We start from the raw sequence: 22409 nt of genomic DNA on the forward strand, positions 1-22409 counted from the left end.
TTCTTTCTTTCTTTCTTTCTTTCTTTCTTTCTTTCTCTTTTCCTGACAATCTTATAAAAGAACTTAATAAAAGTATTTCCACTCAATGGCTAAAGCAGTAAAATTCTAAGCCATGGTAAGGACAATACCATGTTCTCAATATATCATCTTGTGCCAAATTGTAAGAGATTTTCATTGGTGTTTATTACCTGGGTAATGCTTGAATGGAACTTTGCAAATCATAAGAGGAGTGGGGATTCTGCTGTAACTTTATTTTTTGTGCCATTTATCTAACAACTTTGTTGTGTAGCTGCATGTTTTTTTTTTAATGGTGCTTTTGCATAAAACTCATTTCTGCTATCTTTACTCAGTTCATTCTTTGTCATAGCAACTATGAAGATTCACAGGAATTCTTGCTTGAATAGGATTATAGGGTGGGCCTATGCACTTTTTACATGGTAGTTAATCATCTTACAAGATAAAGCAAATGAATACAGATTGAAGATCTAGAGGATTTTTCTACACTGCTTGTTGCTGTAGATAATATTAGGACAGAAATTAAAAAGTGAATAAGAAAAGCTATACTATGTACTACTGACATTTATGAATCAGCAAGATAAATGTGTGATGGTTGTTGGTTTTCTAGAAATGATCTTTCAGAGCAAATTCAGGACAAATGTCATTCTTCTTGTGTCTGCTTTTGTTTGACTCTACAGGACAGTTGTATTTCATAGGCTCAAGAATTTGGTTTCATGTTTCAGAAGTGCTATAATGACAGTAAGGATTGTGATAATCAGCATCCTATTTGCATCTAAAGGGCATCTGTAAACATCTTGAACTAGTGTTTTTCTATACAAAGCAATAAGTCGTATGCAGTGGCCTTTAAAAAACTGGAAATATGACCAGAGAAAGAGAGAATTATTSCTGCATTCAGTGCTGCAGTATTTTAACCTGTATTAGAAAAAATCTGCATAAGACTTGTACATATCTTGTATCCAAGTGGAATAGTGTGCATGTGTATGTGTGTGTGTGTGTATGTATGAGTGTGCGTTGTTATTTCATGAGGAAAAGCCCCCCTTTGAAGACTCTGCTCCAAACTTAATGGTGATTACTTTTATAAAATTCATGTGTGTAAATTCATCTAAATATATATACAAATCCCTAAAGATAGATACTCACAACACAGAGGAATGAAATGTCTTGATGTTCAGTTTCCTTTTAACAAACAAGAATCAGAATTTCATGTGAAGAAAACAGCATGCTGTTAAATAATACATTTGAGCTGCAAATATCTTTTCATCATTATTCATCTTAAGAAAATAAATTATAARTAGTTAGAGAAAAACAGTTTATGTATATGTTTTTGATCATTGAAGTCTCATTGCAGCCAGTAAGAGTTTTGCTTGAGTAATTGGAAAAGATCAGACTCTGTGATTTAAAATCTTCTTTTCAAATCAATCAGTATAAAATTTGAGGTGTCAAAGGAAAAGAATGTCATTTCAATTTTAGATTTTTTGTCTTCATATTTCTGGTTTTATTTGGAAATTATTAGGTGACACTACATATTCTGAGGCAGCTTGTGGAATCTTTACTTGCATTGAAGTCTTTTCAGTGGTGGCCAGTGATAAGAAAGGGGAAATGTCCACAAACTGAAACACCAAAAGTTCCACAGGAACTTAAGGAAAAAAATATTGACAGTGAGAGTGACAGAGCACAGGAACTGGTTGCCAAGAGAAGTTGGAGAGTCTCCTTCTCTGGAGATCTCCCAAACCCGCCAGGATGCCACCCTGTGCTCTGTGCTCTGGGTGTCCCTGCTGGAGCAGGGGGTTTGGACTAGGTGATCTCTAGAGGTCCCTTCCAACCTTAAGGATTCTCTGATTCTGTGCTTCTATGAAGAGCGTTTTCTCTGAGCGCTGTTGACTCTTGCAATTTAATCCATGTCTCGTATTATTTTTCTTAAAGTCTCATTTTCAATAGTCAAGAAATTTGAGTAGCAATTAATAGGAAGTAAATATGTAAAATTCATTCATATCAAAAAAGGCTTAAAAACATGTATGATTCAGAAATTAGATACCTAAAGTGATTGTATGATATCATTCGTAAAGTTGGGTTTGACGATACTGCTAAATAGCGGAATGCTTAAAGAATCCACAATCTGGATCTTAGTGACTTCATTGTTGCTGTTAATTTTAAAGAGGAAGTCATAGGCTTTATTATTTGTCATGGTTTATCATTTTCATTTTCTACATTACTTTTACATATGCTGTAATATGCCTACTGTACATGCCATTGTCACTTATAACACATTTCTTTATCTAACTTTAAATTTGCTGATTTCTTTTTCTGTTTCCATCATTCCGTGCATTTAATTCATTGAAGAACAAGAGAAATTTAACTCTTCCACGAAAGGTAAATATTTACATGATTTTTTAAAAATGTTTGGCAACTGTTAATACTGGCTTTTCCCTCAATATATTCCATGTCAGTATGTTATATTTAGTTAACAGTGTTTACCCAGTGATATGGTTTGTTCTTAAATTTCTATATGCTATCTAATATCTCCTTCAGAATCTGAAAGGGTTTTCTCTTGTGATGTCTGATTTTCCTGTGGAAATAGTGTGTTTTGGATTTAACAGGAGTAGTCATGATGTTTTACATAGCTCAGAACCTGCTAGTTTGGGTTAAAGTTTATTCAAAGAYGAAGAGTTTACCTAAGCTGCTGTTAAGGTCTGCCTGCCTGCTTCTGATATAATGGTAATGATGCAGCCATGACTGCAGGCATCTGAGAAGGATGTTTCATAGGTCTGAGGTCAGGAATAGTTGAAAGTGATGCTGACCAGACACTATCCATTTCCCACAGCAACATTATGAAGATAAGTTAGTTCAGCATGACCTGTGCTTTATTATGAAAATTCATGAGAAGCCCTTAAACTCTTCAGAATGCTAAGCATGAGCTAAGGCAGGTATCTGCAATCAGACATAAAATTCTTGCAGGTGTAGTTTTGCCTCCTATGAATTCTCCATGATCTGTGTCATATCTAGCAATCAGTGAGTCTTAAGCTGCATCTTTAAGTCTGTTCCAGACACTGAATAGTGCAATCTGTCCTTATCCAGACAGTATTGCAGATAAGTCCTGTTTTTGTTTATTTCTGTATCTAAGAGCTGTCTCAAAATYAAGATGAAACTTGGAGAGGGAAAGAATGATAACCCTATTTAAAGTTAACTATTAGAAAAATACTGGACCTCATAAACACTAATAGCACAGACAGCCTTTTACTGATTTTCCGTACTGAATCCTTAAGATCTGAGGAAATTTTGTTGTAAATCTAGGCTTTGGTGGACCAAAACTATTTCGTTTAATGGATTTGAATCAGAATATCTGTTTCAGTTTCTGCACTTTGTGAAAGGATGAATCGCCCTGATCCATTCATAGTTTCTTAGATAAAATGCGGTGGCTSTTTTAGTAAGAACACCAATGTCCATGTCAATGCTGAAGAATGTTTTCATCGTGATCTGAAAAAAAATAGACAAAAAAGCGATAGTATTGAAATCAGATATCCACTGTTACAGGTTATTTTATAGTATTAATGGCACTAAGAATGGCTGATTTTAGAAAATATTCGAGTCCATCATTTTTGCTTTTATTCTGTCTTTATATTCCTCTCAAACAGATCAGTCATTCTAGTTTATTTTTTAAGTTTCTTTCAACTTCCGAGACGTCACTTAGCAGCCACTGTTTCTTTGTTAAAAACAATTCACTTCAGGCAGAAATATGGAACATGCCTTCCTAACTGTATGTTTGTCTAAGAAGTTGTTTCCACTGTATTCTCAGGGACCTAGCCAGGTTCTGGAAGTTGATGGAAGACAATGGGRTCTTTTCAGATATAGATTCCTTTAGCTCAAGGGTTTTTCCAGGCAGGATAGTGCTGAATGCTACTGGAGGCAGGAGAACGTGGAGCAGTGGCAGTTATGGGCACTGGGAATAACTTGAAGCTTAACTGATTGATACTAGTAACCCACTGTCACCTCTGACTTTAGGTAGAGAAGATTAAGAGATAAAAAGAATGACAATAAATGACAATAAATGAATGGGAGATGGAAGGTGTAGAGATCAGTGAATGACAAGAAAAGAGAAATAACTGTGAAGGAGAGCATATGCTACAGAAGTGACGAATATTGCAACCAGACAAATACACAAGACAAGCGTCTGTTCCACTTAATCAGTAGGAACGGGTCACTGTAAGATCTTCAATTTGTTAAAGTGCTTGGATTGCTGACCAAGTCAGGAAATTATTTCTTTTCAAATTCTAAAAAGTATATATTTTTCTTGTGGTTTTCTTTTAAATAGAAACTTTTTCATTTTTCTTTGGAACTGCTGGAGGAAAAAATGCAAACTGAGTGCTGCAACAGCCAGTTCATTTTTTTTTTTATATTAGCATATCTTCCTTCAAGAGTAAGTTGCTAAACTCAWAAGTCACCGATAGGCTTCTGTGTATACTGGAGGACTCAAACTCATTTCACAGCTTGACARCTTGAATCTGTGTTTTGGTGATACCACATTTCTCTTTTGGGAAGAGACTAAGAGTCATGTCAGCTCCCATGGAAATAACCCTTGGGACCAATCGTAAAAGGAGCCACAACACATCCTAGTGAGGTCCAGGGATCCAGGATGCAGGACCTGCTTCAGAGCATGACAACATATCATATACAATATCTGCGTGTTAGTAAGAGATGGATTTTTCAACATTTATCTGCTCATGATTTCAAATTTTAGGATGTTTTTTACATTTTGCATTTGAGTTTGTTGTGAATTTTTAAGTCATGAAAGCACAATGCTTTGTGTGGGCACATTGCCAAATTCTGCCTGAAGGCTGCAAAGAAGTATGAACCCCATGTTGTTGGGGTTCARTACCATCCTCAGTTCTCTCCTCTCTGTTATACAGCCAGCTCTTCCATGAACACTCCTGATCCCTCTCACTTCCCTTCCCCACTCCAAGGGATAATTCTCCCATCCAACTTTCCCTGCTGTTCTGCTTTCTCGTCACTTTTTTTTTTTGTGAAAAAAATCACTTCTTTTTTTTTCTGATTTCAATCTGAAGAACACCTAAACAACAGAGAGAGATCGAGGTCCTGGCCTTTGCAAAAGGCCAGCTGAACATGCTTCAAGGTCTCACCATAGCTCTTTGTCATTGGTTCACCTTTTCTTCTTAGTACGAACACTAAGGGTGAAGCATGGTCAGATCTCTGTGTACCAGCTTCTGGGATAAGGAGAAGCTTCCAGAACTTGCTGTTTCCTTGACTGTGTATAAATCAGGAGGAAAAAGTGCACAAGAGCAGAGATGTGGTCTCCATTGCTAACTGACAGATCTGTAGCCTGTATGGCAGTAGGTTCCACTAATTGTTACCATTAATCCCATATTTAGTATAGCATCTGTGGAAGTCCTGAACTTCCCAGTGTACCTTGGAAGATCAAATGAAATCCATTTTATTGTTTATGCATTGGCCTTTAAAGGCACAGTGGGAGTTAGCACTGCTCTTAGGCAGTGAATTAAGCCATCATAAAAATACCCRGGGCAGTACAGGAGTGCCCTGATACATTGTTATTGTGAAATAGCTTTTATGAGATAAAATTTCATTTCGATTTACTTTTCAATGGCTTCCATGTGTATGGAAATCTTTCTGTCATTTTTGACTTTCAGACTTTCTCAGTTAATGTTTGCATCATAAAGAACATGTGATATCTACCACTAAGCATTACAGCCATCTGAAATCTTGATGCCAATTTCTTCTTTTTACCAAGCTTATTCCAGAAGATAATAGTGCAACTAAGACTTGGAGGATTTCCAAATTGGATTTTTTGCCCATACTTCCTTTCTGTTTTGCCACCTGGTGCAGAAATGTACTCAAAAGCAAAATCTGTGTTTGTTGCTGATATTTACAGGAAATGCTATAACCAATACTAGAACATTCATAGGTTTTTCGACAGACTAGCAAACATGACTCTGATTATCTGCTTCAATAAATGAAGCAGAGCAAAGTGTCACTTGTAGTTGTGGCATTAAGTTCCTACTTGTGTTTGAGCAATACTGCCCTTCTAGAAAGTTATTTCCACTTAATATAATGWCTGAAAATTTATGGAAAGTTGATTTAGTGCTTAATAACTACCTGACTTTTCAAACATAGATCATATTACTTGTCTAATTTTTCTTTAGCTGATTTCTGTTTTCTAACCTCATGTAATTCTCATGACTTCTCTCTGAATCATTTTCATCAACTCTAAGCTTGAAATCATGGTCTTACTAAAGCATCTGAATCTCTTGACCTTATGTAGATAAACTGAGTATCTTCCAGTTTCCAAGAGTTTGCTAATGTCCTGAAACTCCTTATTTTTTTCCTCTGTATGGCATTTAAAGATTTATATTTCTTAAGTATAAAGGTTTATTTTGATATACTTTGCTAAAATTTTTCTTCTAATATCTTGATTTTTTRTTTGCTAGGTAGCAGCAAGTCACCACTTCAGATATAGTGACATTTCCCTGGTGGTACATGTATAGTATGTTCAGGTGTTTAGTGGATGATTGTTTGGCTTGGAATTTGGGGGTGGTCAAGAATCAAGATGGTCACACTGCAATGTTAAGAGCAATGTTAATGCTAAAATAATTTTAAGCCTTTCTTTCAAATGTTTGAGTTCTTTTTAAATGTTATCTATTGTCAAGATCCATAGTTTTCTTAAGTCCACAGAATGTAGACAGTCTTTAACTGTTTTGATGTGAAAGAGATGAATATCTAAACATGTAAGTTTGGGAACGAAAAACTAGAGCTATAAAGGCAGCTGTATTKTTTTTACATAAAAAGTCAAAATTACTTCAGTTTCATTTCTAGTTTCAACTAGCCAATGTATAAATTTTAGTAAAAAGATAGTCTTTTAGAAAAATTAAGAAATATCCATCTCCTTYAAGAAAAAGGAGCTATTGGCCTCGCCTGATTTTCTCTGAAAGTAGGTTGTAGGCTGCAAATGAGACAGCCCTAGCCATTTCCTTTAGTTTCTTCCCTGCTTCCTCTTTGTAACTTATTATGGATATGCATATTTTGCATATATGATGTGCAATCAAAAGAAATAATGTATTTTATAGGCTATCAATTAAAAAAGGTAGAGAACTGTAAAACCTAAAGATGACTTAGCAGTGAGATGAATAATTAAGTAATAGCTAAGGGAGATTTGTTTGCCGGATAAAAGACTGTGCAGGAACTATGTTGGAAAGTTAATTCTTTGTAGTTTGGGAATACAAGGAATCAGATCGGTTTATAAACATATTGATGGAATTTGACATTTTTATTCCATTTTTATGTCTGTCTTTTCTCTCCTGCATGGCTTGATTGTATGTGTACATCGTTGTTACACAACTCTCATGTAGTTTAGGTAAGAAGAAACTGTAAGCGCCTTGTAGTAAAACCTTTGGTGCTAAACTTGCTGCTCTTATTTACGTGCTTATTTAAGAGTCCAAGTACTCTTCAAATTAGTTGTGCTCTTAATTCACCTCATATCTGAATCAGCAGCTACTAAAGAGATYAGGGTTTGTTTTTGACACAGCGGTGACGTGTTGGCTTAACTGATCCTGATGATAGCTGTACCACTAATTTAGTTTTAGGGACAGTGTAGAGTTTAGAGGTCTTGGGATTCCAGTGCCTCAGTATGTAAATTACTGCATGATCCTGCCTCTCAAGAGCTCCAGGAAAAACACTCTGTCAATACTCATAGCCTAGGGGAAATCAGACCCTAATATTTCTCAGAGTCAGTTAAAGGTCTTGAAGTATTTTTATGTCAAATTTGCATTACCTGTGGTACTTATCTGTGTTCCAAGAAAGCAATGTGATTGCATGATGATGTTGGCTATGGTTGTTAGAGCTTCTGGCAATGTGCTTTTGTTCCTGTCTCAGATTGTTTCTGCTTCTTGTGATAAACATGTAAAGTGTAGCCCAGGCTGCCTTTTGAGTTGGCCRAACTTTCCACCACAGAATTCAATTAGATATAGCAGGTGCTCAGATATGCATGGTAAGCAAAGTAAAAAAGAACACAGTTGTATTTTCTGGGAGTAGAAACAGTATCAGACATTTGCTTTTTTGAAAATATATTAAGAGCCGATTAATGAGCTAAATACACTTTATTCCTTGCATAAAACCAGATTTCTCCATTAGGAAATTTGGAGTTTTCTTCACAGTCTTCATTAGTTATTCTCAAGTTGCTTTATATAGTGATATATATTAAAATGAAACAGGACAAAACTGTGGGTTTCAGGTTAAGAATTAAAATACAGATTTTTAAATTCTGTTAAGGTTAAGAATTAAAACACATCAGAGAGTACTGAGTTAAAGTTGAATATTTACCCAGCCTTGACTACAACAGTTATTTTGCATAATCACTGAGATAATGTCTTCTATTATATAATGGAATATTCTTTGTCAAGTATCATAAGTAATAGAGTAACATTATTTCATACAAATTATTTAGTGTGATGTACAATTTCTAGAGCATAACACCTAAAAGTCACACAATGAAAGGGTTATTTTTTAGAGTAACTATCTGTGCACAGTACACGTGCACAGGGCCAAATTTTTAAAGGGGTCTCAATATTCCCTCTTACATTACGTTCTCCGTCTATTCCATGCAAGTATGATAGGATTAAGATATCTAAATTTTTGACTTCAGTCACTAATTGACCTATCTTAATCCTTTCATATCTGTCCATAAAATAAGAGGCCATCTTTAAAAATTTCACCTAAAGTGATCAATTTTGCCTTCAGATACCTCCATGCAACTTCCATTGAAGTAATTGGAGCTGTGCCTGCATATCTGATGGTGGAACTGGACTCATTGCAATTAAGGTACACATTTACCAACATAATTGGTCCTCTGGAGTACTCGCTGGGCCCAGTATGACATTCTGCATATGTAGAGTCACCTCTGCAGTGTGGGAGACTGAAGATTACTATGATAACTTTATTTCTTGCCTTAAATTTGTATGTGTAGCAGAGCTTTAATGTAATTTGCTATATTTAATTTTCCTGTTTTAAATAAGAAATGTGTAAGTAGGACATGAAAACAACATATTTTTCAAAGTGATGTCTTCATATATTTTTTCATACCCAACCAGTGCACAGACATTCTGTGATTTTCATGAACACTCTACAGGGCAATATCACAGAGTTTAAAATCTACGACTCTGTGTATGGCTTTCTTTGTGTATCTATRTACTTCTGAAGTACAAACAAAAGTAAATAAAGAATCCTGCAGTTAACTAGCATAATATATGATAATTTGGGTATCTCTTAATCCCCAGTGCAGATCTATACACACATGACAGACTATTTATTTTTCAGGTACTTGAAATTTTCTGGGTATATTTGAATGCAAATTGATTACATTTTTTTTGCTTGGTTGTTTTGTTTTGTTTTAGTAGTGTCTTTCACTTGTCACTGATTTGGGGACGAGGGGGTTTATAAAGCCATTTACAAACTAGATTGTTTACAAAAATAAAATTTACAAAATTAAGGTCTTTTAAAATTAATCTTTTTAGAGAGAGTCTCATAAATCTCATAAATCTATGGTTGACCCAAAAGCAGAAGAACATTTTTTTTCAAAGGTTTTCTACATAAATATCAGTTTTGAATTGGTAACCACACACACACACACAAAAAAAAAAAAAAAAAAAAAAAAAAAAAGATTATGTCTTTTGGTTTGTTATAATATGTGAAAACTGATGAATAAATATGAATAAATGAGTGTTCCTGTAATTTAGGATAGTTACTCAGTGATGTATATTTGGGTCAACTTCTAGAAATGCTACAGAGTGTCAGTTTTAAAAGTTTGGATTTTATGAGTGTTGCTTTGTGTTTATAGGGCTACCAAGTTTAAGAATGGTAGAATATCCCTGAGCTAATCACAAAGGTTAACTTATTTTAAAAAAGCTTTTCATAAAAGAACCAAAAAAATATYGAAGAGTAAAAGAATAAATGAGGAAATGCTTTCGCAAATGGACAGGAGTTTTTATACACATCTTTCCTCTATTTAACATCATCTTCTTGTAGCAAACACAGGTAGCATTAATTGTCATAATAATTGTTATAATTTGTTCAAAGTTAAGATGTGCCTTATAGCACTACAGCTTCTTGAGGGTTTAGGATTAGATATTTTAAAGCAAATATTCTAGTAGAGAAAATGAAAATATGAGAACATAAAAATTCTTTGAAATAGGAGTGAATATTATAGATCGAAAAAGAGTGTTTTTAAAGGACTTCTTTTGTAAACAAAGTTATTAGAAAGTTTCTTCAATTTATTGTATTTTTTACTCTCTATTTAAATGGACAAGTTATTCCTCTTTAAAATAGTTTATAGCTTTGGTAAGCAGTCATGTCTTAAGATAGAAGTAGGGGCTAATTATTTCAAAAGAAAATTTTTGTGCATGTTTGATGTATTAACCCTTATAACGCTGCTGTGATGCTTTGTACAGTTAAGCAAATGCATGGTTAGATGACCATGGATTTATATCCCCTGTATCCGGAGGGCTTAACAGGTTTATAATTCCGCCTATCTCCTAAATTCTTTTGCTCTTTTTATATCTATTGCACCAGCTTGATTATGTATAGAAAATTGGGATGTCTGTCCATTTTCAGGTAAAGACTGTTGGCAATGGAAGTGGTTGATCCTTGACATTAGTGCTCCTGCGTTCTGTGTTTACACCCTGCTCGTACTATATGTTCGTACATTTCTTTGTTTTGTTGAGATGGAAATAAGTTAAAAGTGGCACTAAACCATTTGTTTTTCAAAAGTTTTTTGCTCTTTTTAATTGTTTTTCATTATGTGTTTTTGCAGCAAGCTTAGTAGTGGAGGAGCGCACGAGACAGATGAAAATGAAAGTGCACCGTTATAATCAGACATCAGGGTCTGGTTCTAGTCAAGAGCATGAGCGTGAGCAATATACCAAGGTAAAGTTAGTAGTATGATKWTTTTTTTTTTTTTTTTGAAAATTGAAGGATTAAAAATGATTCTTGAAAATAATACATAACCCTCGAGAATACTGTGTATAAAACCTGACAGAAATATCTATGAGTAATAGCTTTTCAAAATCCTTCTTAGTCCCATCTGAAGTGCAGTAGCCTTAGTTTTTGTTGTCACCTAAAATGAATCTGCAAAATGCAGAACATTTTAAAAAAAACATCTCAGGGAGGCAAAATTGACCAACAGTGGTTAAACAAAGTCAGGTCATGATCACTTAAGAATTCCATGGCCTGTAAATCCCTGGATGCTGAAAAAGAGGACCATGGAAGTATTGCTGTGTACTGGCCCTCTTTTTTTATTCTTCTCCAGGTCTTCACTATTGCCTGATGCACAGAGACCTAGGCAGAGTTAGATCTTGTTTCATGGGACTGTTCTCATATTAATATAGTATTTTTGCATACAAATATTGTCACAGATAAAGTATTTCCTTTCTGGAAAAACATATTAATTACTGTGAGTTTTGATCATCTTTTTTAATGAAAATATCAAGATTACCTCTAGTAATTACATGTATATGTGAAACTGCATTAATGAAGTTTCATAAAGAATGAAGTTATATGAAGTGTTTGTTCTATAAAATGCTCAAATGGTATTCCACGACTGTATAACTTTATAAACTGTATAACTGTATAACTGTATGGGTCCCTGAACAAGTTGTTGAAAATGTCTCCTGTATCTGATTCCCCTCTTAGAAGTGAGGAACTAGAGCTGCATCTTCTGTGTAGCTGCTAAAMTTGTTTTAGCCTTAGCAAAAAGGTAAGTGAGGCCCAGCTGCGAGGGTTCACTTTCAGAGCTGGTGAGGGAAGATGTTTAGTTACATGTCACGTTTCTTTCATAAAGATGCAGCACTGTGCACACAGTATAAATAATGGGCAAAGACAAGAGCAGCCCTTGTCCACTGGCAGCATTCCTGCTATCCTGGGTTTTCACTGCCATTGACAATTCCAGGATTGCAGTATTTACAATAAGGAACCATGGGATGGCAGTATAAATGTAAAAATGTGCTGTAAGAAACAGAAAGACACATTTAACAGCATGCCTTAAAAATAAGGGCTCAGAATAGCAGTTGTTGAGAGAATATTACAGCTTTGGTCAGTTTTGCCTTTGATGACTTAGGAGCCCTATTTGCAACATGTCCTCTGTGTACAGAAGAATTCCAGACTTATGTTTTGATTTCTATGTATTACAAGAGAGGAACCCTCCATTTGAGGAATCATTGCCTTACAGAAAACACCACACAGTGTCCTGCTCGCACAGCTGAAGAATAGCAGAAAACTCCTGGCACTCACTGCTGTAGCACTATCTGACTTGCTATTCTTGCCCCTTTAGTTGATACTACACTAAAAAGTTCCCCATGTTTTACGGAATTGGTACATGTTCCTGTAGGAACAAATTAAAGTGATACATACCAAAATGTGCTTGAACTAGTTTGAACCAGTTTGAAAAATCAGAGAGTCACTCAGGAATGGATAAATAGGGAATCTGTTGTTTAACTGCTAACATCTAACAGATCTGAAAAGCTTGGTCAAGATCTTATTACAGTTAAGTGTGAAGGGAACTTTAGTAAGGATGTTTGTGTTTTGAAACCACTTCACTGTGAGCACAGACCTTAATAAAACAGTTCTCAGAGAGAAGAAKAATAATGGTAACAGTGCTTTAGGCCCTCAGTTGCCAAACAGCCAGTGCTATAAAAATAAAAAATGGGGTAGAAATTTCCAGTGATATAATATGTAAAACAGAATTTGTATAATTAAAACTGCCTAATTTGTATAATTGTAGTTGCTTATTTTAGGGATTTCCTATAGCCTTCACATGTGAATCATTCTGTCAATTCAGGACAAAACGGTGACTTTGTGATCTGTGTGTGCAGCCCTTCTAACCAGTTAACATTTTAAAAACACAGTAAGAATGATCTTGATAAAGTTYGCTAGTGAGAATGGCAATGTGCGATACATGGATTTTGGCCAGGATGAATAAAAACCAACTTCAGTTCATGATTAAAAACCAAATTTCTTGTTTAGATTAGCCATGTTTGCACATTGATTCAGAAGTTCTRTATTTTCCATTATGAATCTTATTTTTAATTCTTATTCTCTTTACTATTTATTGTAAGCATGATTTCTGCCTCTCAATGACTTTTTAAAACTAAGGCTATTGTGGATCTGATATATGGTGAACTGGTTGTTAGAAAACATTATATGCAATGATAATGATTTCCATTATCCTTTACTGCCTAGAATTTTCTAGGACTGCCTTTAGGTTCTAAGCATACATGGAAATTAAATCCAACTTGAAATCTCAGCATCTCATAATAGATGGAAAGAATTCTGTTGAAGTTTTGTTGATACCGATTTTTAGAAAAATGTATGACCACAGCATTAAGGAAGCAAATTCTCTGTGCTGAGGAAAACACATATGGGTACCTGGCGTTCTGGCTGATTTGTGCTGCTTTTCATGATAAAATAGTTGTAAGCAAAATGCTTACTTGAAAATTATTTAAATCCTAACTCTTCAGGTATTTTGTGCATGTTAATATTGTAGTCCTTACTCCAAGTGGAGTTCTTCAGTTTTCCTTTATTTTTTTTTTTTTTTTGCCTAGAATAGGACAGAATATTCAATATAGAATGAGTAGGATAATCCAAACTATAATAAATTTTATATCTATGTGAATAGATCTATTTTTGTCTATCTATTATAAAGTTAAAGACATAAGAACAAATTAGCACATATACTCTACAATATTCAGTGATGTAACTGCTTCATATCACTATTAACAGACTTTATGAGGGTCAGCTGAGGGAGCTGGGGTTATTTAGTCTGAAGAAGTCTCCTAGGCTTTTTCTGTATTCGAACATGGGGACCCTCCTTCCGCATTCAAAGCTCTGAACCCTTGTATCCTCCATGAAGGTAGGGAGAGAAATACAAAAAWACAACTACTGATTAGTAGGTAAGATAATTATAGTAGTTTATTAAATTACTTTTAAGGCATGCCTTATAATCAGTAAATTTCTAACTAGTCAATGAAGATRAAGATCTGTAACAGTATCAGTGATGCACAGTCTTTTTGTTTGTGTCTGTGCTTTTTTAACATGTCTGGAGTTCATCACACCTGTTTTTTCTCCTGCTGACGTAGAGGAGAGCAAGAGACTGCATAGGTGGCAAAGTGAATGGAAGAACTGCATTTCAAGTGTTTATATTTGAGATAGTTATGTTGAAAAAGTCYGTCTTTGTAATACAGAAGAATACAGACATGGCAGACAGTTTGTGCTTTTCAAGCTAGCTGCTCACATGTGAAAAATAGTAATTTTCCAGTAATTCCAATACCAATTCCAGTAACTGGTATCGAAGTTGCTGTGAACCTTAGRAGCTACCCTCAAGATAAATCGTACACTTTGGAATGGAAAAGCTACATAAGCTTTAACTCCTTTAGACACTGAGAGAGAAGTGATTGGTCTGAAAATTCACTTAATCTTGAAGATTCAAAGTTTTTTTTTTTTTTTTGGTTATATTTAAGAGTAACAAGATAGGAAAAACCTGTTACAAATATATTCATAATTTTAAAACATATGATGTTATASTGAAGAGCAGTAGTATTCTAGATGAGTGGCACTAATCATATTATCTTTGATCCCAACTGGAAACCTTCAGACATTACTTTAACACACATATTTGATATGTGCATTAGCTGTCTTTTAGACTATAACAGTTTTCTTCTGAATTTTTGGTTCGGGTGTATTGCAACAGTAATTTACTCTTCTGTCTCTGTTTTTCCCCCCARACAATTAATTATTTGAAATTTCAGTAAGGAAAATAAAATAAACTTTCAAAGACATTTAAAAAATAGATTTGATTACCAGTAGTGCAAATTATTTATATGAATTTTCTGCTAAGAAAGGTTCACTAGGAGTAGCTACCTCAGCTGACTTCAGAATTCCCAAGTAGCCAGTACTCCTCCATGTAAGAATCTGTAAGAAAGAAAGATACAGAAAGAGTCTTTTCTTCCTCTTTAGTTTAGGGAGTTTCTTCCTCTTTAGTTTAGGGAGGAGAATGTTAACTGAGGATGTCGCCTGGTTATCAGATTGGACTGAGAAGAAGAGGTAGAGACTCGTGAAAGTTGTGTGCTTCCTATAGAGGATGAGGAATTGGGTAGAAACATCTGTGGTGAAAAGGACAAAATCCATAACAGGGACAACTAAAGCATAAGTGCGATATCAGTTGGTATAATTTGTCAGCATCAGCACTTTCCATGTTAAACCCAATTTCTCTGAAGTGGAAGGGTCTCTCTTGCTCCCTCTCTCTTCCTCTCTTTTGCAGGAATTAGAGTCCTAGGATAGGATACAAARGGATAATTAAAGCTCAAGAGTTTTATGCTAATATCAGTAGGAAGGGCGTCTCCGTGTTTTACTCTGTTTGGAATGGCAAGGCCAGAAGTAAAGTAGTTTGTTCTTATCTCCTAACTCACTGTAAAATACTCTGTCCATCAACACCTAAAACCTATCTATTAAGCCAGTCTGATACATACAGCATCTCCATTTTGTTGTAGATTGTATTRGACTAGGTAGGAAGACAGCTATATAGCTTAGTGAGTAGGTACCCAATTCAGACAGGGAATACCTGGGCTCAGGACTGCATTGCAACAAGTAGTTGCATAGTTAATATTAAAGAGGTGTTTTATGAGACTGAGTTCCTGAAGAGTCATTGACACAATCTTCTCATCACGGTTGCTCATTGATCGAGTGAATAGCTCAGATTATGTCAGTCTTCAGAACTTCTACATCATTTTGCCCAGAGACCATGTCGATCTTCTGTTATTGTTCCAGATTTACTGTATGCTTTTTCAAACCAAGATCCATCCTCTGCTGAAGAGGAGGCAAAGTTTCAAGTTGTGCAGGTGATACACTGTCACATAACAATGTGACATAGACAGACTCATTAAGGCCACAATGAGAATGTAAACTTTCTGGTAAGGAAGAGAAGTAAATATATGTCATCATGGGGAAGTGGAATTGTCTACATAAATGCAAATAAAGCATGAAGACGTTTGTGGTACATTTGCTCTGCTACCATGGATTACAAGGCATGTATTTCAAGGAGACTCCATTTTTATGTTTTGAGTATTTTTAAAACTTTATTTTTAAAACTTTGGAAAGATCATTTCTATTTGTAGCTTAAATAAGTATATAAAATACATTCCTGTTTCATTGAAATCAAGAGGAGTTTTCTCATTTAAATACAGTCAAGATTTCCTTTGCAGATGGATCAAGTTCTGTTTAAATTGATGGAAAACTGGAATAATTTTATCTGTAAAGCCTTTTCATATTTTTAAATGACTCATTTTAGGAAAGTTCTAAGGAGTCCTCTAGGATTCCATAGGAATTTTGTATAAAATAAAAATACTGGCTCAGGAATGGAGCCCTCTAGTATAGACTGGAAAACAATAAAACTATTTGTTTTTCAAGCTTCTGAACATATACCTTTAACCATAAATGTCAGACATTTTTATAACTGTTGCTCTTGCTTGAATTTCTTTAAGTATTCACTTTAGAAGGAGATTGTGATGTCTCCAGAGAAGAAAAGGTTTTATTGTTAATAATAGAGCTAATAAGAATTGATGTGTTTCATATTTTAGTTTTGGAGAGAGGCATTTAGCAGTTTGGAAGAGGGCAACCAATGAAAATATTTAAAAAGACACTATGAGCTATTTTCAAATGATGGACAGGATAAACATATCAGCATTCTTTCACCTTGATCCCACTGGTAATTTATATTCAGATAAGTCACACAAAGTCACTTGGAAATAGAATCTTCAAATAAATCTTTACTGGAGTTGAGACTGTTTTTAAATATTGGCATTCCTGAATCCTCTGTGTCATTGTTAAATCAGATTTCTGCTGCATATGTTTCCATATCAATACTTCTTAGATATTTTATTTGAGCACCAAGATGTTCTGGAATCATGTTGCTGAATTTCGCTTAGTATTTCAGGTTGAAAATCTACCTTTAGAGAGCCAGAGTGTTTTTTCTCTCAGCAGTTTTTCTTCAGTCAGCCTATGCAAACCTCTCGCATGTTATTGCTAAGAGTTTCCACACTCTTCAGATCAGTCTCACAGAGTTTTATTCATAAGTTGGTGTGTGGATCTGGACTATACAGAAGCTGTGAGTGATACTGAAGCATATGCCAAGAAGATAAACTTTCCATAAAGTTTTGATTTTTTTTTTTCTTCATAAGGAATCTCATATTTAAAGTCAATCTATAGCATCCTCTTTATTTCCTCCCCTTCCTTACTTCAATTAGTTTTCTCGTCTTTCTTTTGATGGTCTTGGGAACAAGTTCCCAAGAGTGTTTGTGGAGACTTGTGTTGGAGCTGCTGAAAAGCCCTGGGCAAAGGAAGATAAACTTAGCTTGAGGACAGGTGCTCTGCTACATACATTTGCACGAACTTTAGCTTATGTTTACAAGGCTTTTGAAGTTAAATCATGACATTTGCTGACTGAGTCAACCTGCAACCCTATGCTAAGTTCAGCTGGTCCTATTCATAAACTGTCACAACTTTGTGTAATTAAGAAATAAATTTTTATGACTTGCAGTTTTACAGAGCACAGATCTGGAAAATGGACTCCCTAGAGTCATCATGTCAAAAACTGACTAATGTTTACACTTGTTAATAGTTTTCACATAACATCCACTGGAAAAATATATCACTATTTTAAGTCACTTTTCAGCCATAGTTTCCTTTCTCTTAATGATAGTGCATTTTATTTTTGGGAAGCTGAGTATGATTGAAGATTTAGGTAAGTGTGACATTACTAGAGTTGAAGTCTCTTTTTATATGTATTCTTGCTGATAATGTAGGTAATACAACCGTGCAAGTTGCAAGTGATAGAGGGTGCACTGTTGTAATCATTTTTAACCAAGCAATGATTCTACTGTAGGCAAAAGGGTAGTAATGTCCACCCCAACCACCTGCTCCTGCTGCTGGTCTTCTACTAGTTCTCATAAAAACCCAACTTGATCAGGGAATTACCTGAATTATCTGTCTGAAAACAAGCACTATTTTGGCTGATATAGCTTTCTGACTGTCTAGGTCTCTAGTATCATGATATAAAGAGATATCTGTAAGTAGAAAATGTACTCTTTTTTTTTTTTTTTCGATAGAACTTAAGTATTGAAATCAACCCTAAATGACAACCTCATATAGCATTACATTTCCTCTACACCCATATGCAGTTCTCATGTTCTAAACTGACTCTCTACAGGTATTTCATAGTATATTTTTAATATTTAAAAAAGAAAAAAGGAAGAAAAGTGTATTGTCAGCTAGATAGTAGGTGCATGCCTGAGAAGATATGCATGCATTCATTTTTCATTATTATAATCACAATATACTGAAGTACCAGCAACTTATTTATAGTACTGTAGTTTATTTCAGATATCTCTTTTATTCCATGAATACTGTTTTTCATTTCTTCTGTAAATGTAAAAAAATTAATATGTTTCTCTGAATTTCATGAATTCTTTTTTTTTTTTTTAAGCAGTTTAAAAGCAGTTAGATTTGTCATACTTGGGTCATTTGCTTTCTGAATATATGCATTATATCATGATAAGACTCCTCACCCTTTCCTTTCTTGATCTTTAGTATAATATACAAACAGATCAGTACAGAAGTTGTGATAACGTCTCTGCCAAATCGTCAGACAGCGATGTCAGCGATGTCTCAGCCATTTCCCGAACCAGCAGTGCCTCACGCCTCAGCAGCACAAGTTTTATGTCAGAGCAATCTGAACGCCCTCGGGGCAGGATCAGGTGAGTTCTCAATGCAGCTTGAATTGTATCACACATCTTTTTCTTGCTCGAGTGTCAAAATGCAACTAGAAATGGTGGAAACTACATAACCACAGCAACGTAAGAGCTTATGCAATGTATCTGTATAATATAGTCTTTCCTTGCTAATTTAAAATAACAGTACGTTTTGCATTTGTTCTTCTAAAACAGAAGGCAAAATTGAGCAGAGCAGATTAATACATTTATGGCAAGTGGAACTTACACAAGTATCACTTGAGAACAGGTGAACAAATCTGGGGAAGAAATGAACAGTTTTTCCAAGTCAGTCATTTTTTTTTTATTCTAAGCTTGATGAGTTTTTTCTTTTCCTAAAATCCCCTAAAAATCAGTGAAGGTGCTAGTAGATCTAGTAGACTATAAGCAGTTAAGTCCACTTCAGTGATTAAAATGAAATGGAGCAAAAATTTAAGATTGAAAATTTTATAGGTGGACTAGATTTAATCACTTTCATCACATTGATAAATCTGATCTTATCTCTGTTCTCTACTGTTTTATCCCAATTTCTTGAAGACTTTCTATATAAGACTGGCTTTCCTTACAAGAGCTTACCCATTCATTTCAGTAGAATTCTTTAGGAAATTTGTTTGTAGAAGTCTTATCGTGGTCTGAACCTTTCAGTACACATATTTCTTAGGCATATAAAGTTGCTGAAATCAATAGGGCCATTCATGTGAAGAAACACTACAATATCAGACTTTTAATACAGTTTTTGTAGAATGCTGTTCTTGATCTTTCTTTTACCACTGCTGATAACGAATCTGGTGGTATAGGATGTTTAAAAAATAGTCATTTAATTTACTTATAGATTTAACTCATAGTTACTTACAATGTCAGTCAAAAATAAAGTTTCTTAGTGTGGCTTAAAATCCCTTTCATGTTATGTTATGAGAAAGCATTCTATCCAGCAGATTTAGGAGTAGCATCTGCTGTTCATAACTTTCCATATGAACTATCTTTGCTTATTTTTGAATGATTGCACTTTGTGACTGTTGAAAAACTGAAATCCTTAAAGATCTGTAAAAGTGATGTATCATGGAAATTAAGTATCAAGAGAGGTCAAAATGAAAAGAAATCATATATTGAAGAAAAGAAAAGGAGAAAGCATTTTGTTGATGTTATGAAGCGAAGTTATCTTCCACCATTCCTCTGTTTCTGCTGGTAGCCTCTGTCCTGTAGTTTTTAATCACTTTTTTTGTTAGATTACCTCTTACATGGAAGTGGAGAGTCAATTTGAGGAAACAGGCTAATTATATTGCCTGATTGTGACTGATTATATGTACAATTTTTCAGAGTGAAATTCATTGTTTAGTGTATCTACAGTGGAATTAATCTTAAAAAAAAAAAGTGTTAGATTATTTATATATAACTTCATTAAGTCATCTTAGTTATCTTCACAAAGAGGCAAAAATCTCTTGGCTGGGGGGTGGGTTCACCTCTTTTTCAGATAGATGTCATATATTGGCAAATTGTTCATACATTAATTTTGAAGCAACCCTAAAAGACTAGTTTAGATAGGTTACTTTGATTTTAGACATCAGAAATGAAATGAAATCAATTCTTTCTTTACTAATATTTAGTTACTAATGTTTCCTTAAGTCCAAGTAAATATAGATAGTAAATAAAATATAGTAAAAAATATATAGTAAATATAGTAAATATAGATTTGAAGTTTAAAGTTGATGAGTAATTTGAAGTTTAGTTTTATATCTCCAGAGAACCTAATGTTCACATATATCAATTGTGCTGCATRTTAAGGTTAAATCTGGAGGGACAAGAGAAAGATAGCATTTTTAAAAATTTCTGCCTTCTACCTTATTGAAATCACATTTCTAGTCATTTTCATCTGCAAAGCCTGAGTCATGACAACTGGGTGAATGTAAAGTTTAAACGCAAAAATTTACTTAAACTGCATTTTAAGGCCCGTACTTTTGTATTTTTTGGAAGTGAGGAGCTATGAAGAACCTAGTAGACATGTGAAAACTTAAAGCAAGTGGCCGAGTTTGAGACTCTTCTCTTAGCTCATGCAGCTCGTATCCTTTGGTGGCCTCTAGTCAAGAGAAAAATATACAAATTCAGAATACTCAAGGTCCTGCTCTGCATTCTCCCTCTCTACTTTGAGTATAGGAGAATGAAGCCTAGGGAAAATCATCAACAAATTGAGTTAACTAAGTTAAATATGTGTCTGAAGAGTAATCGCTCCAGCCATCAGATCAGTAAACTGAAATAAAATGACTCCTTTATTCTCAAAACATGAACTAAAAAAAATGGATCACCTACTTATGTAGAGGATTATGATGTCGATTTCTGAACATGAAGTGAATTGGCCGATATTAAATATGCAGTAGCTTTAGTTAGTGTAACCTGATTATTCCTCAAATTAACGCATCTGTGAAAGTTAAGATTGTAGGAATATSAGAGTACAACACTGTCTTGTTTGGGCTGTCCCTAGGAAAACAGCAACAGTTTTCCAGWAATTCTCTACAAAGTATCATTATTCCCGTATATCGGAAGGGTAGAAGTTGCTTGTCATAGTGAATGCAGTTTATTTGGACATTTTAATTTGCACATTGTTCAATAATATTTAATTTTTATGTATCACTCCTTGAGTAACATTACACTCAAATTACATTGTATATTTCACAGAATCACAGAGTGGCTGAGGTTGGAAGTGACCCCTAGAGATCATCTACTCCAACACCCCTGCTCAAGCAGGGAACACCTAGAGCACATTCATGTGCTCATCGTCATCAATCAATCATGTGTTTCATAATACATATGATCTATAGAACAAGATGCTGTCTATATAATAAAAATAAAACAAATTGAAGCAACAGAAAATAACACAAAATACTGTGCATCTCATTTGAATAATTAGATAACGTGCTATCCATTCATTGATTCAAATTTCAAATCTTGAGTTTGGTACTATTAGGAAACTTGAGGCTGAACAAGTTAGTAAGACTGGGAGAATGAAAGCAAATCTTCCCTTTCCTTTGATAAAACACACAATTGTCCCTAAGCCTTTTGAGGCATGAGGTTAATCTCATACCCGTAGTATATTTGTAATTAAATTACCTGTCAGAATGTAACATAGCATGCATCGCAAATACCATTAGTTCTTCTTCAGTCTGATGATTTTTTTGATTAACAAATCTAATAGGTTACAAGAGGGAATTATGATTGATGCAAGTTCTACGTATAAGTGCATAAAGTAACTTCTTGATTTCTAACTTAGCATTTTCAGGTGGGTGTTTTAACAAACAACTATGCATGAGAAAATTTGTCCAGTTATGAAGTACTGGAAATTTTGCTTGACTGTTGTGCTTTCTAGCAGAAGCCCAGACAAATATAAAGTGGCTTGGGAATATATTGACTTAAATCAGAACCAGATTTCTATATTTGGCTTGCTGTAGTATTTGGAGTCAGTGTGTGTTTCATCACTAAAGCCATGGTTACCAGTTCTTCATTACAGAATCATGCTTTCATCAATCATAGTCTTTAATAATTCATACTACAGTCAAGGCATGCTTG

At 34.5% G+C, this 22409-nt stretch overlaps 1 protein-coding gene across 42 annotated transcripts in view; it reads left to right on the forward strand.

Annotated features, from left to right (window-relative positions):
* Positions 1-22409, forward strand: part of LOC112957610 (regulating synaptic membrane exocytosis protein 1) — a 192057-nt gene that overhangs the window by 111930 nt on the left and 57718 nt on the right. For 16 of the 42 annotated variants that reach the window (XM_026051288.1, XM_026051289.1, XM_026051293.1 and 13 more), the window contains 2 exons: positions 10850-10962; positions 18673-18839. The exons of 17 other annotated variants lie outside the window; for them this stretch is intronic. In XM_026051288.1, coding sequence (XP_025907073.1) covers positions 10850-10962; positions 18673-18839 — 280 coding nt within the window. Of the gene's footprint in view, positions 1-2358; positions 2389-8791; positions 8863-10849; positions 10963-18672; positions 18840-22409 lie in introns of those variants that run through there. 9 more of the 42 variants (XM_026051286.1, XM_026051287.1, XM_026051292.1 and 6 more) reach the window with 2 other exon arrangements.

Source organism: Nothoprocta perdicaria, unplaced genomic scaffold, assembly GCF_003342845.1.
Source record: "Nothoprocta perdicaria isolate Ctin4 unplaced genomic scaffold, notPer1 scaffold_74, whole genome shotgun sequence".
Lineage (NCBI taxonomy): Eukaryota > Metazoa > Chordata > Aves > Tinamiformes > Tinamidae > Nothoprocta > Nothoprocta perdicaria.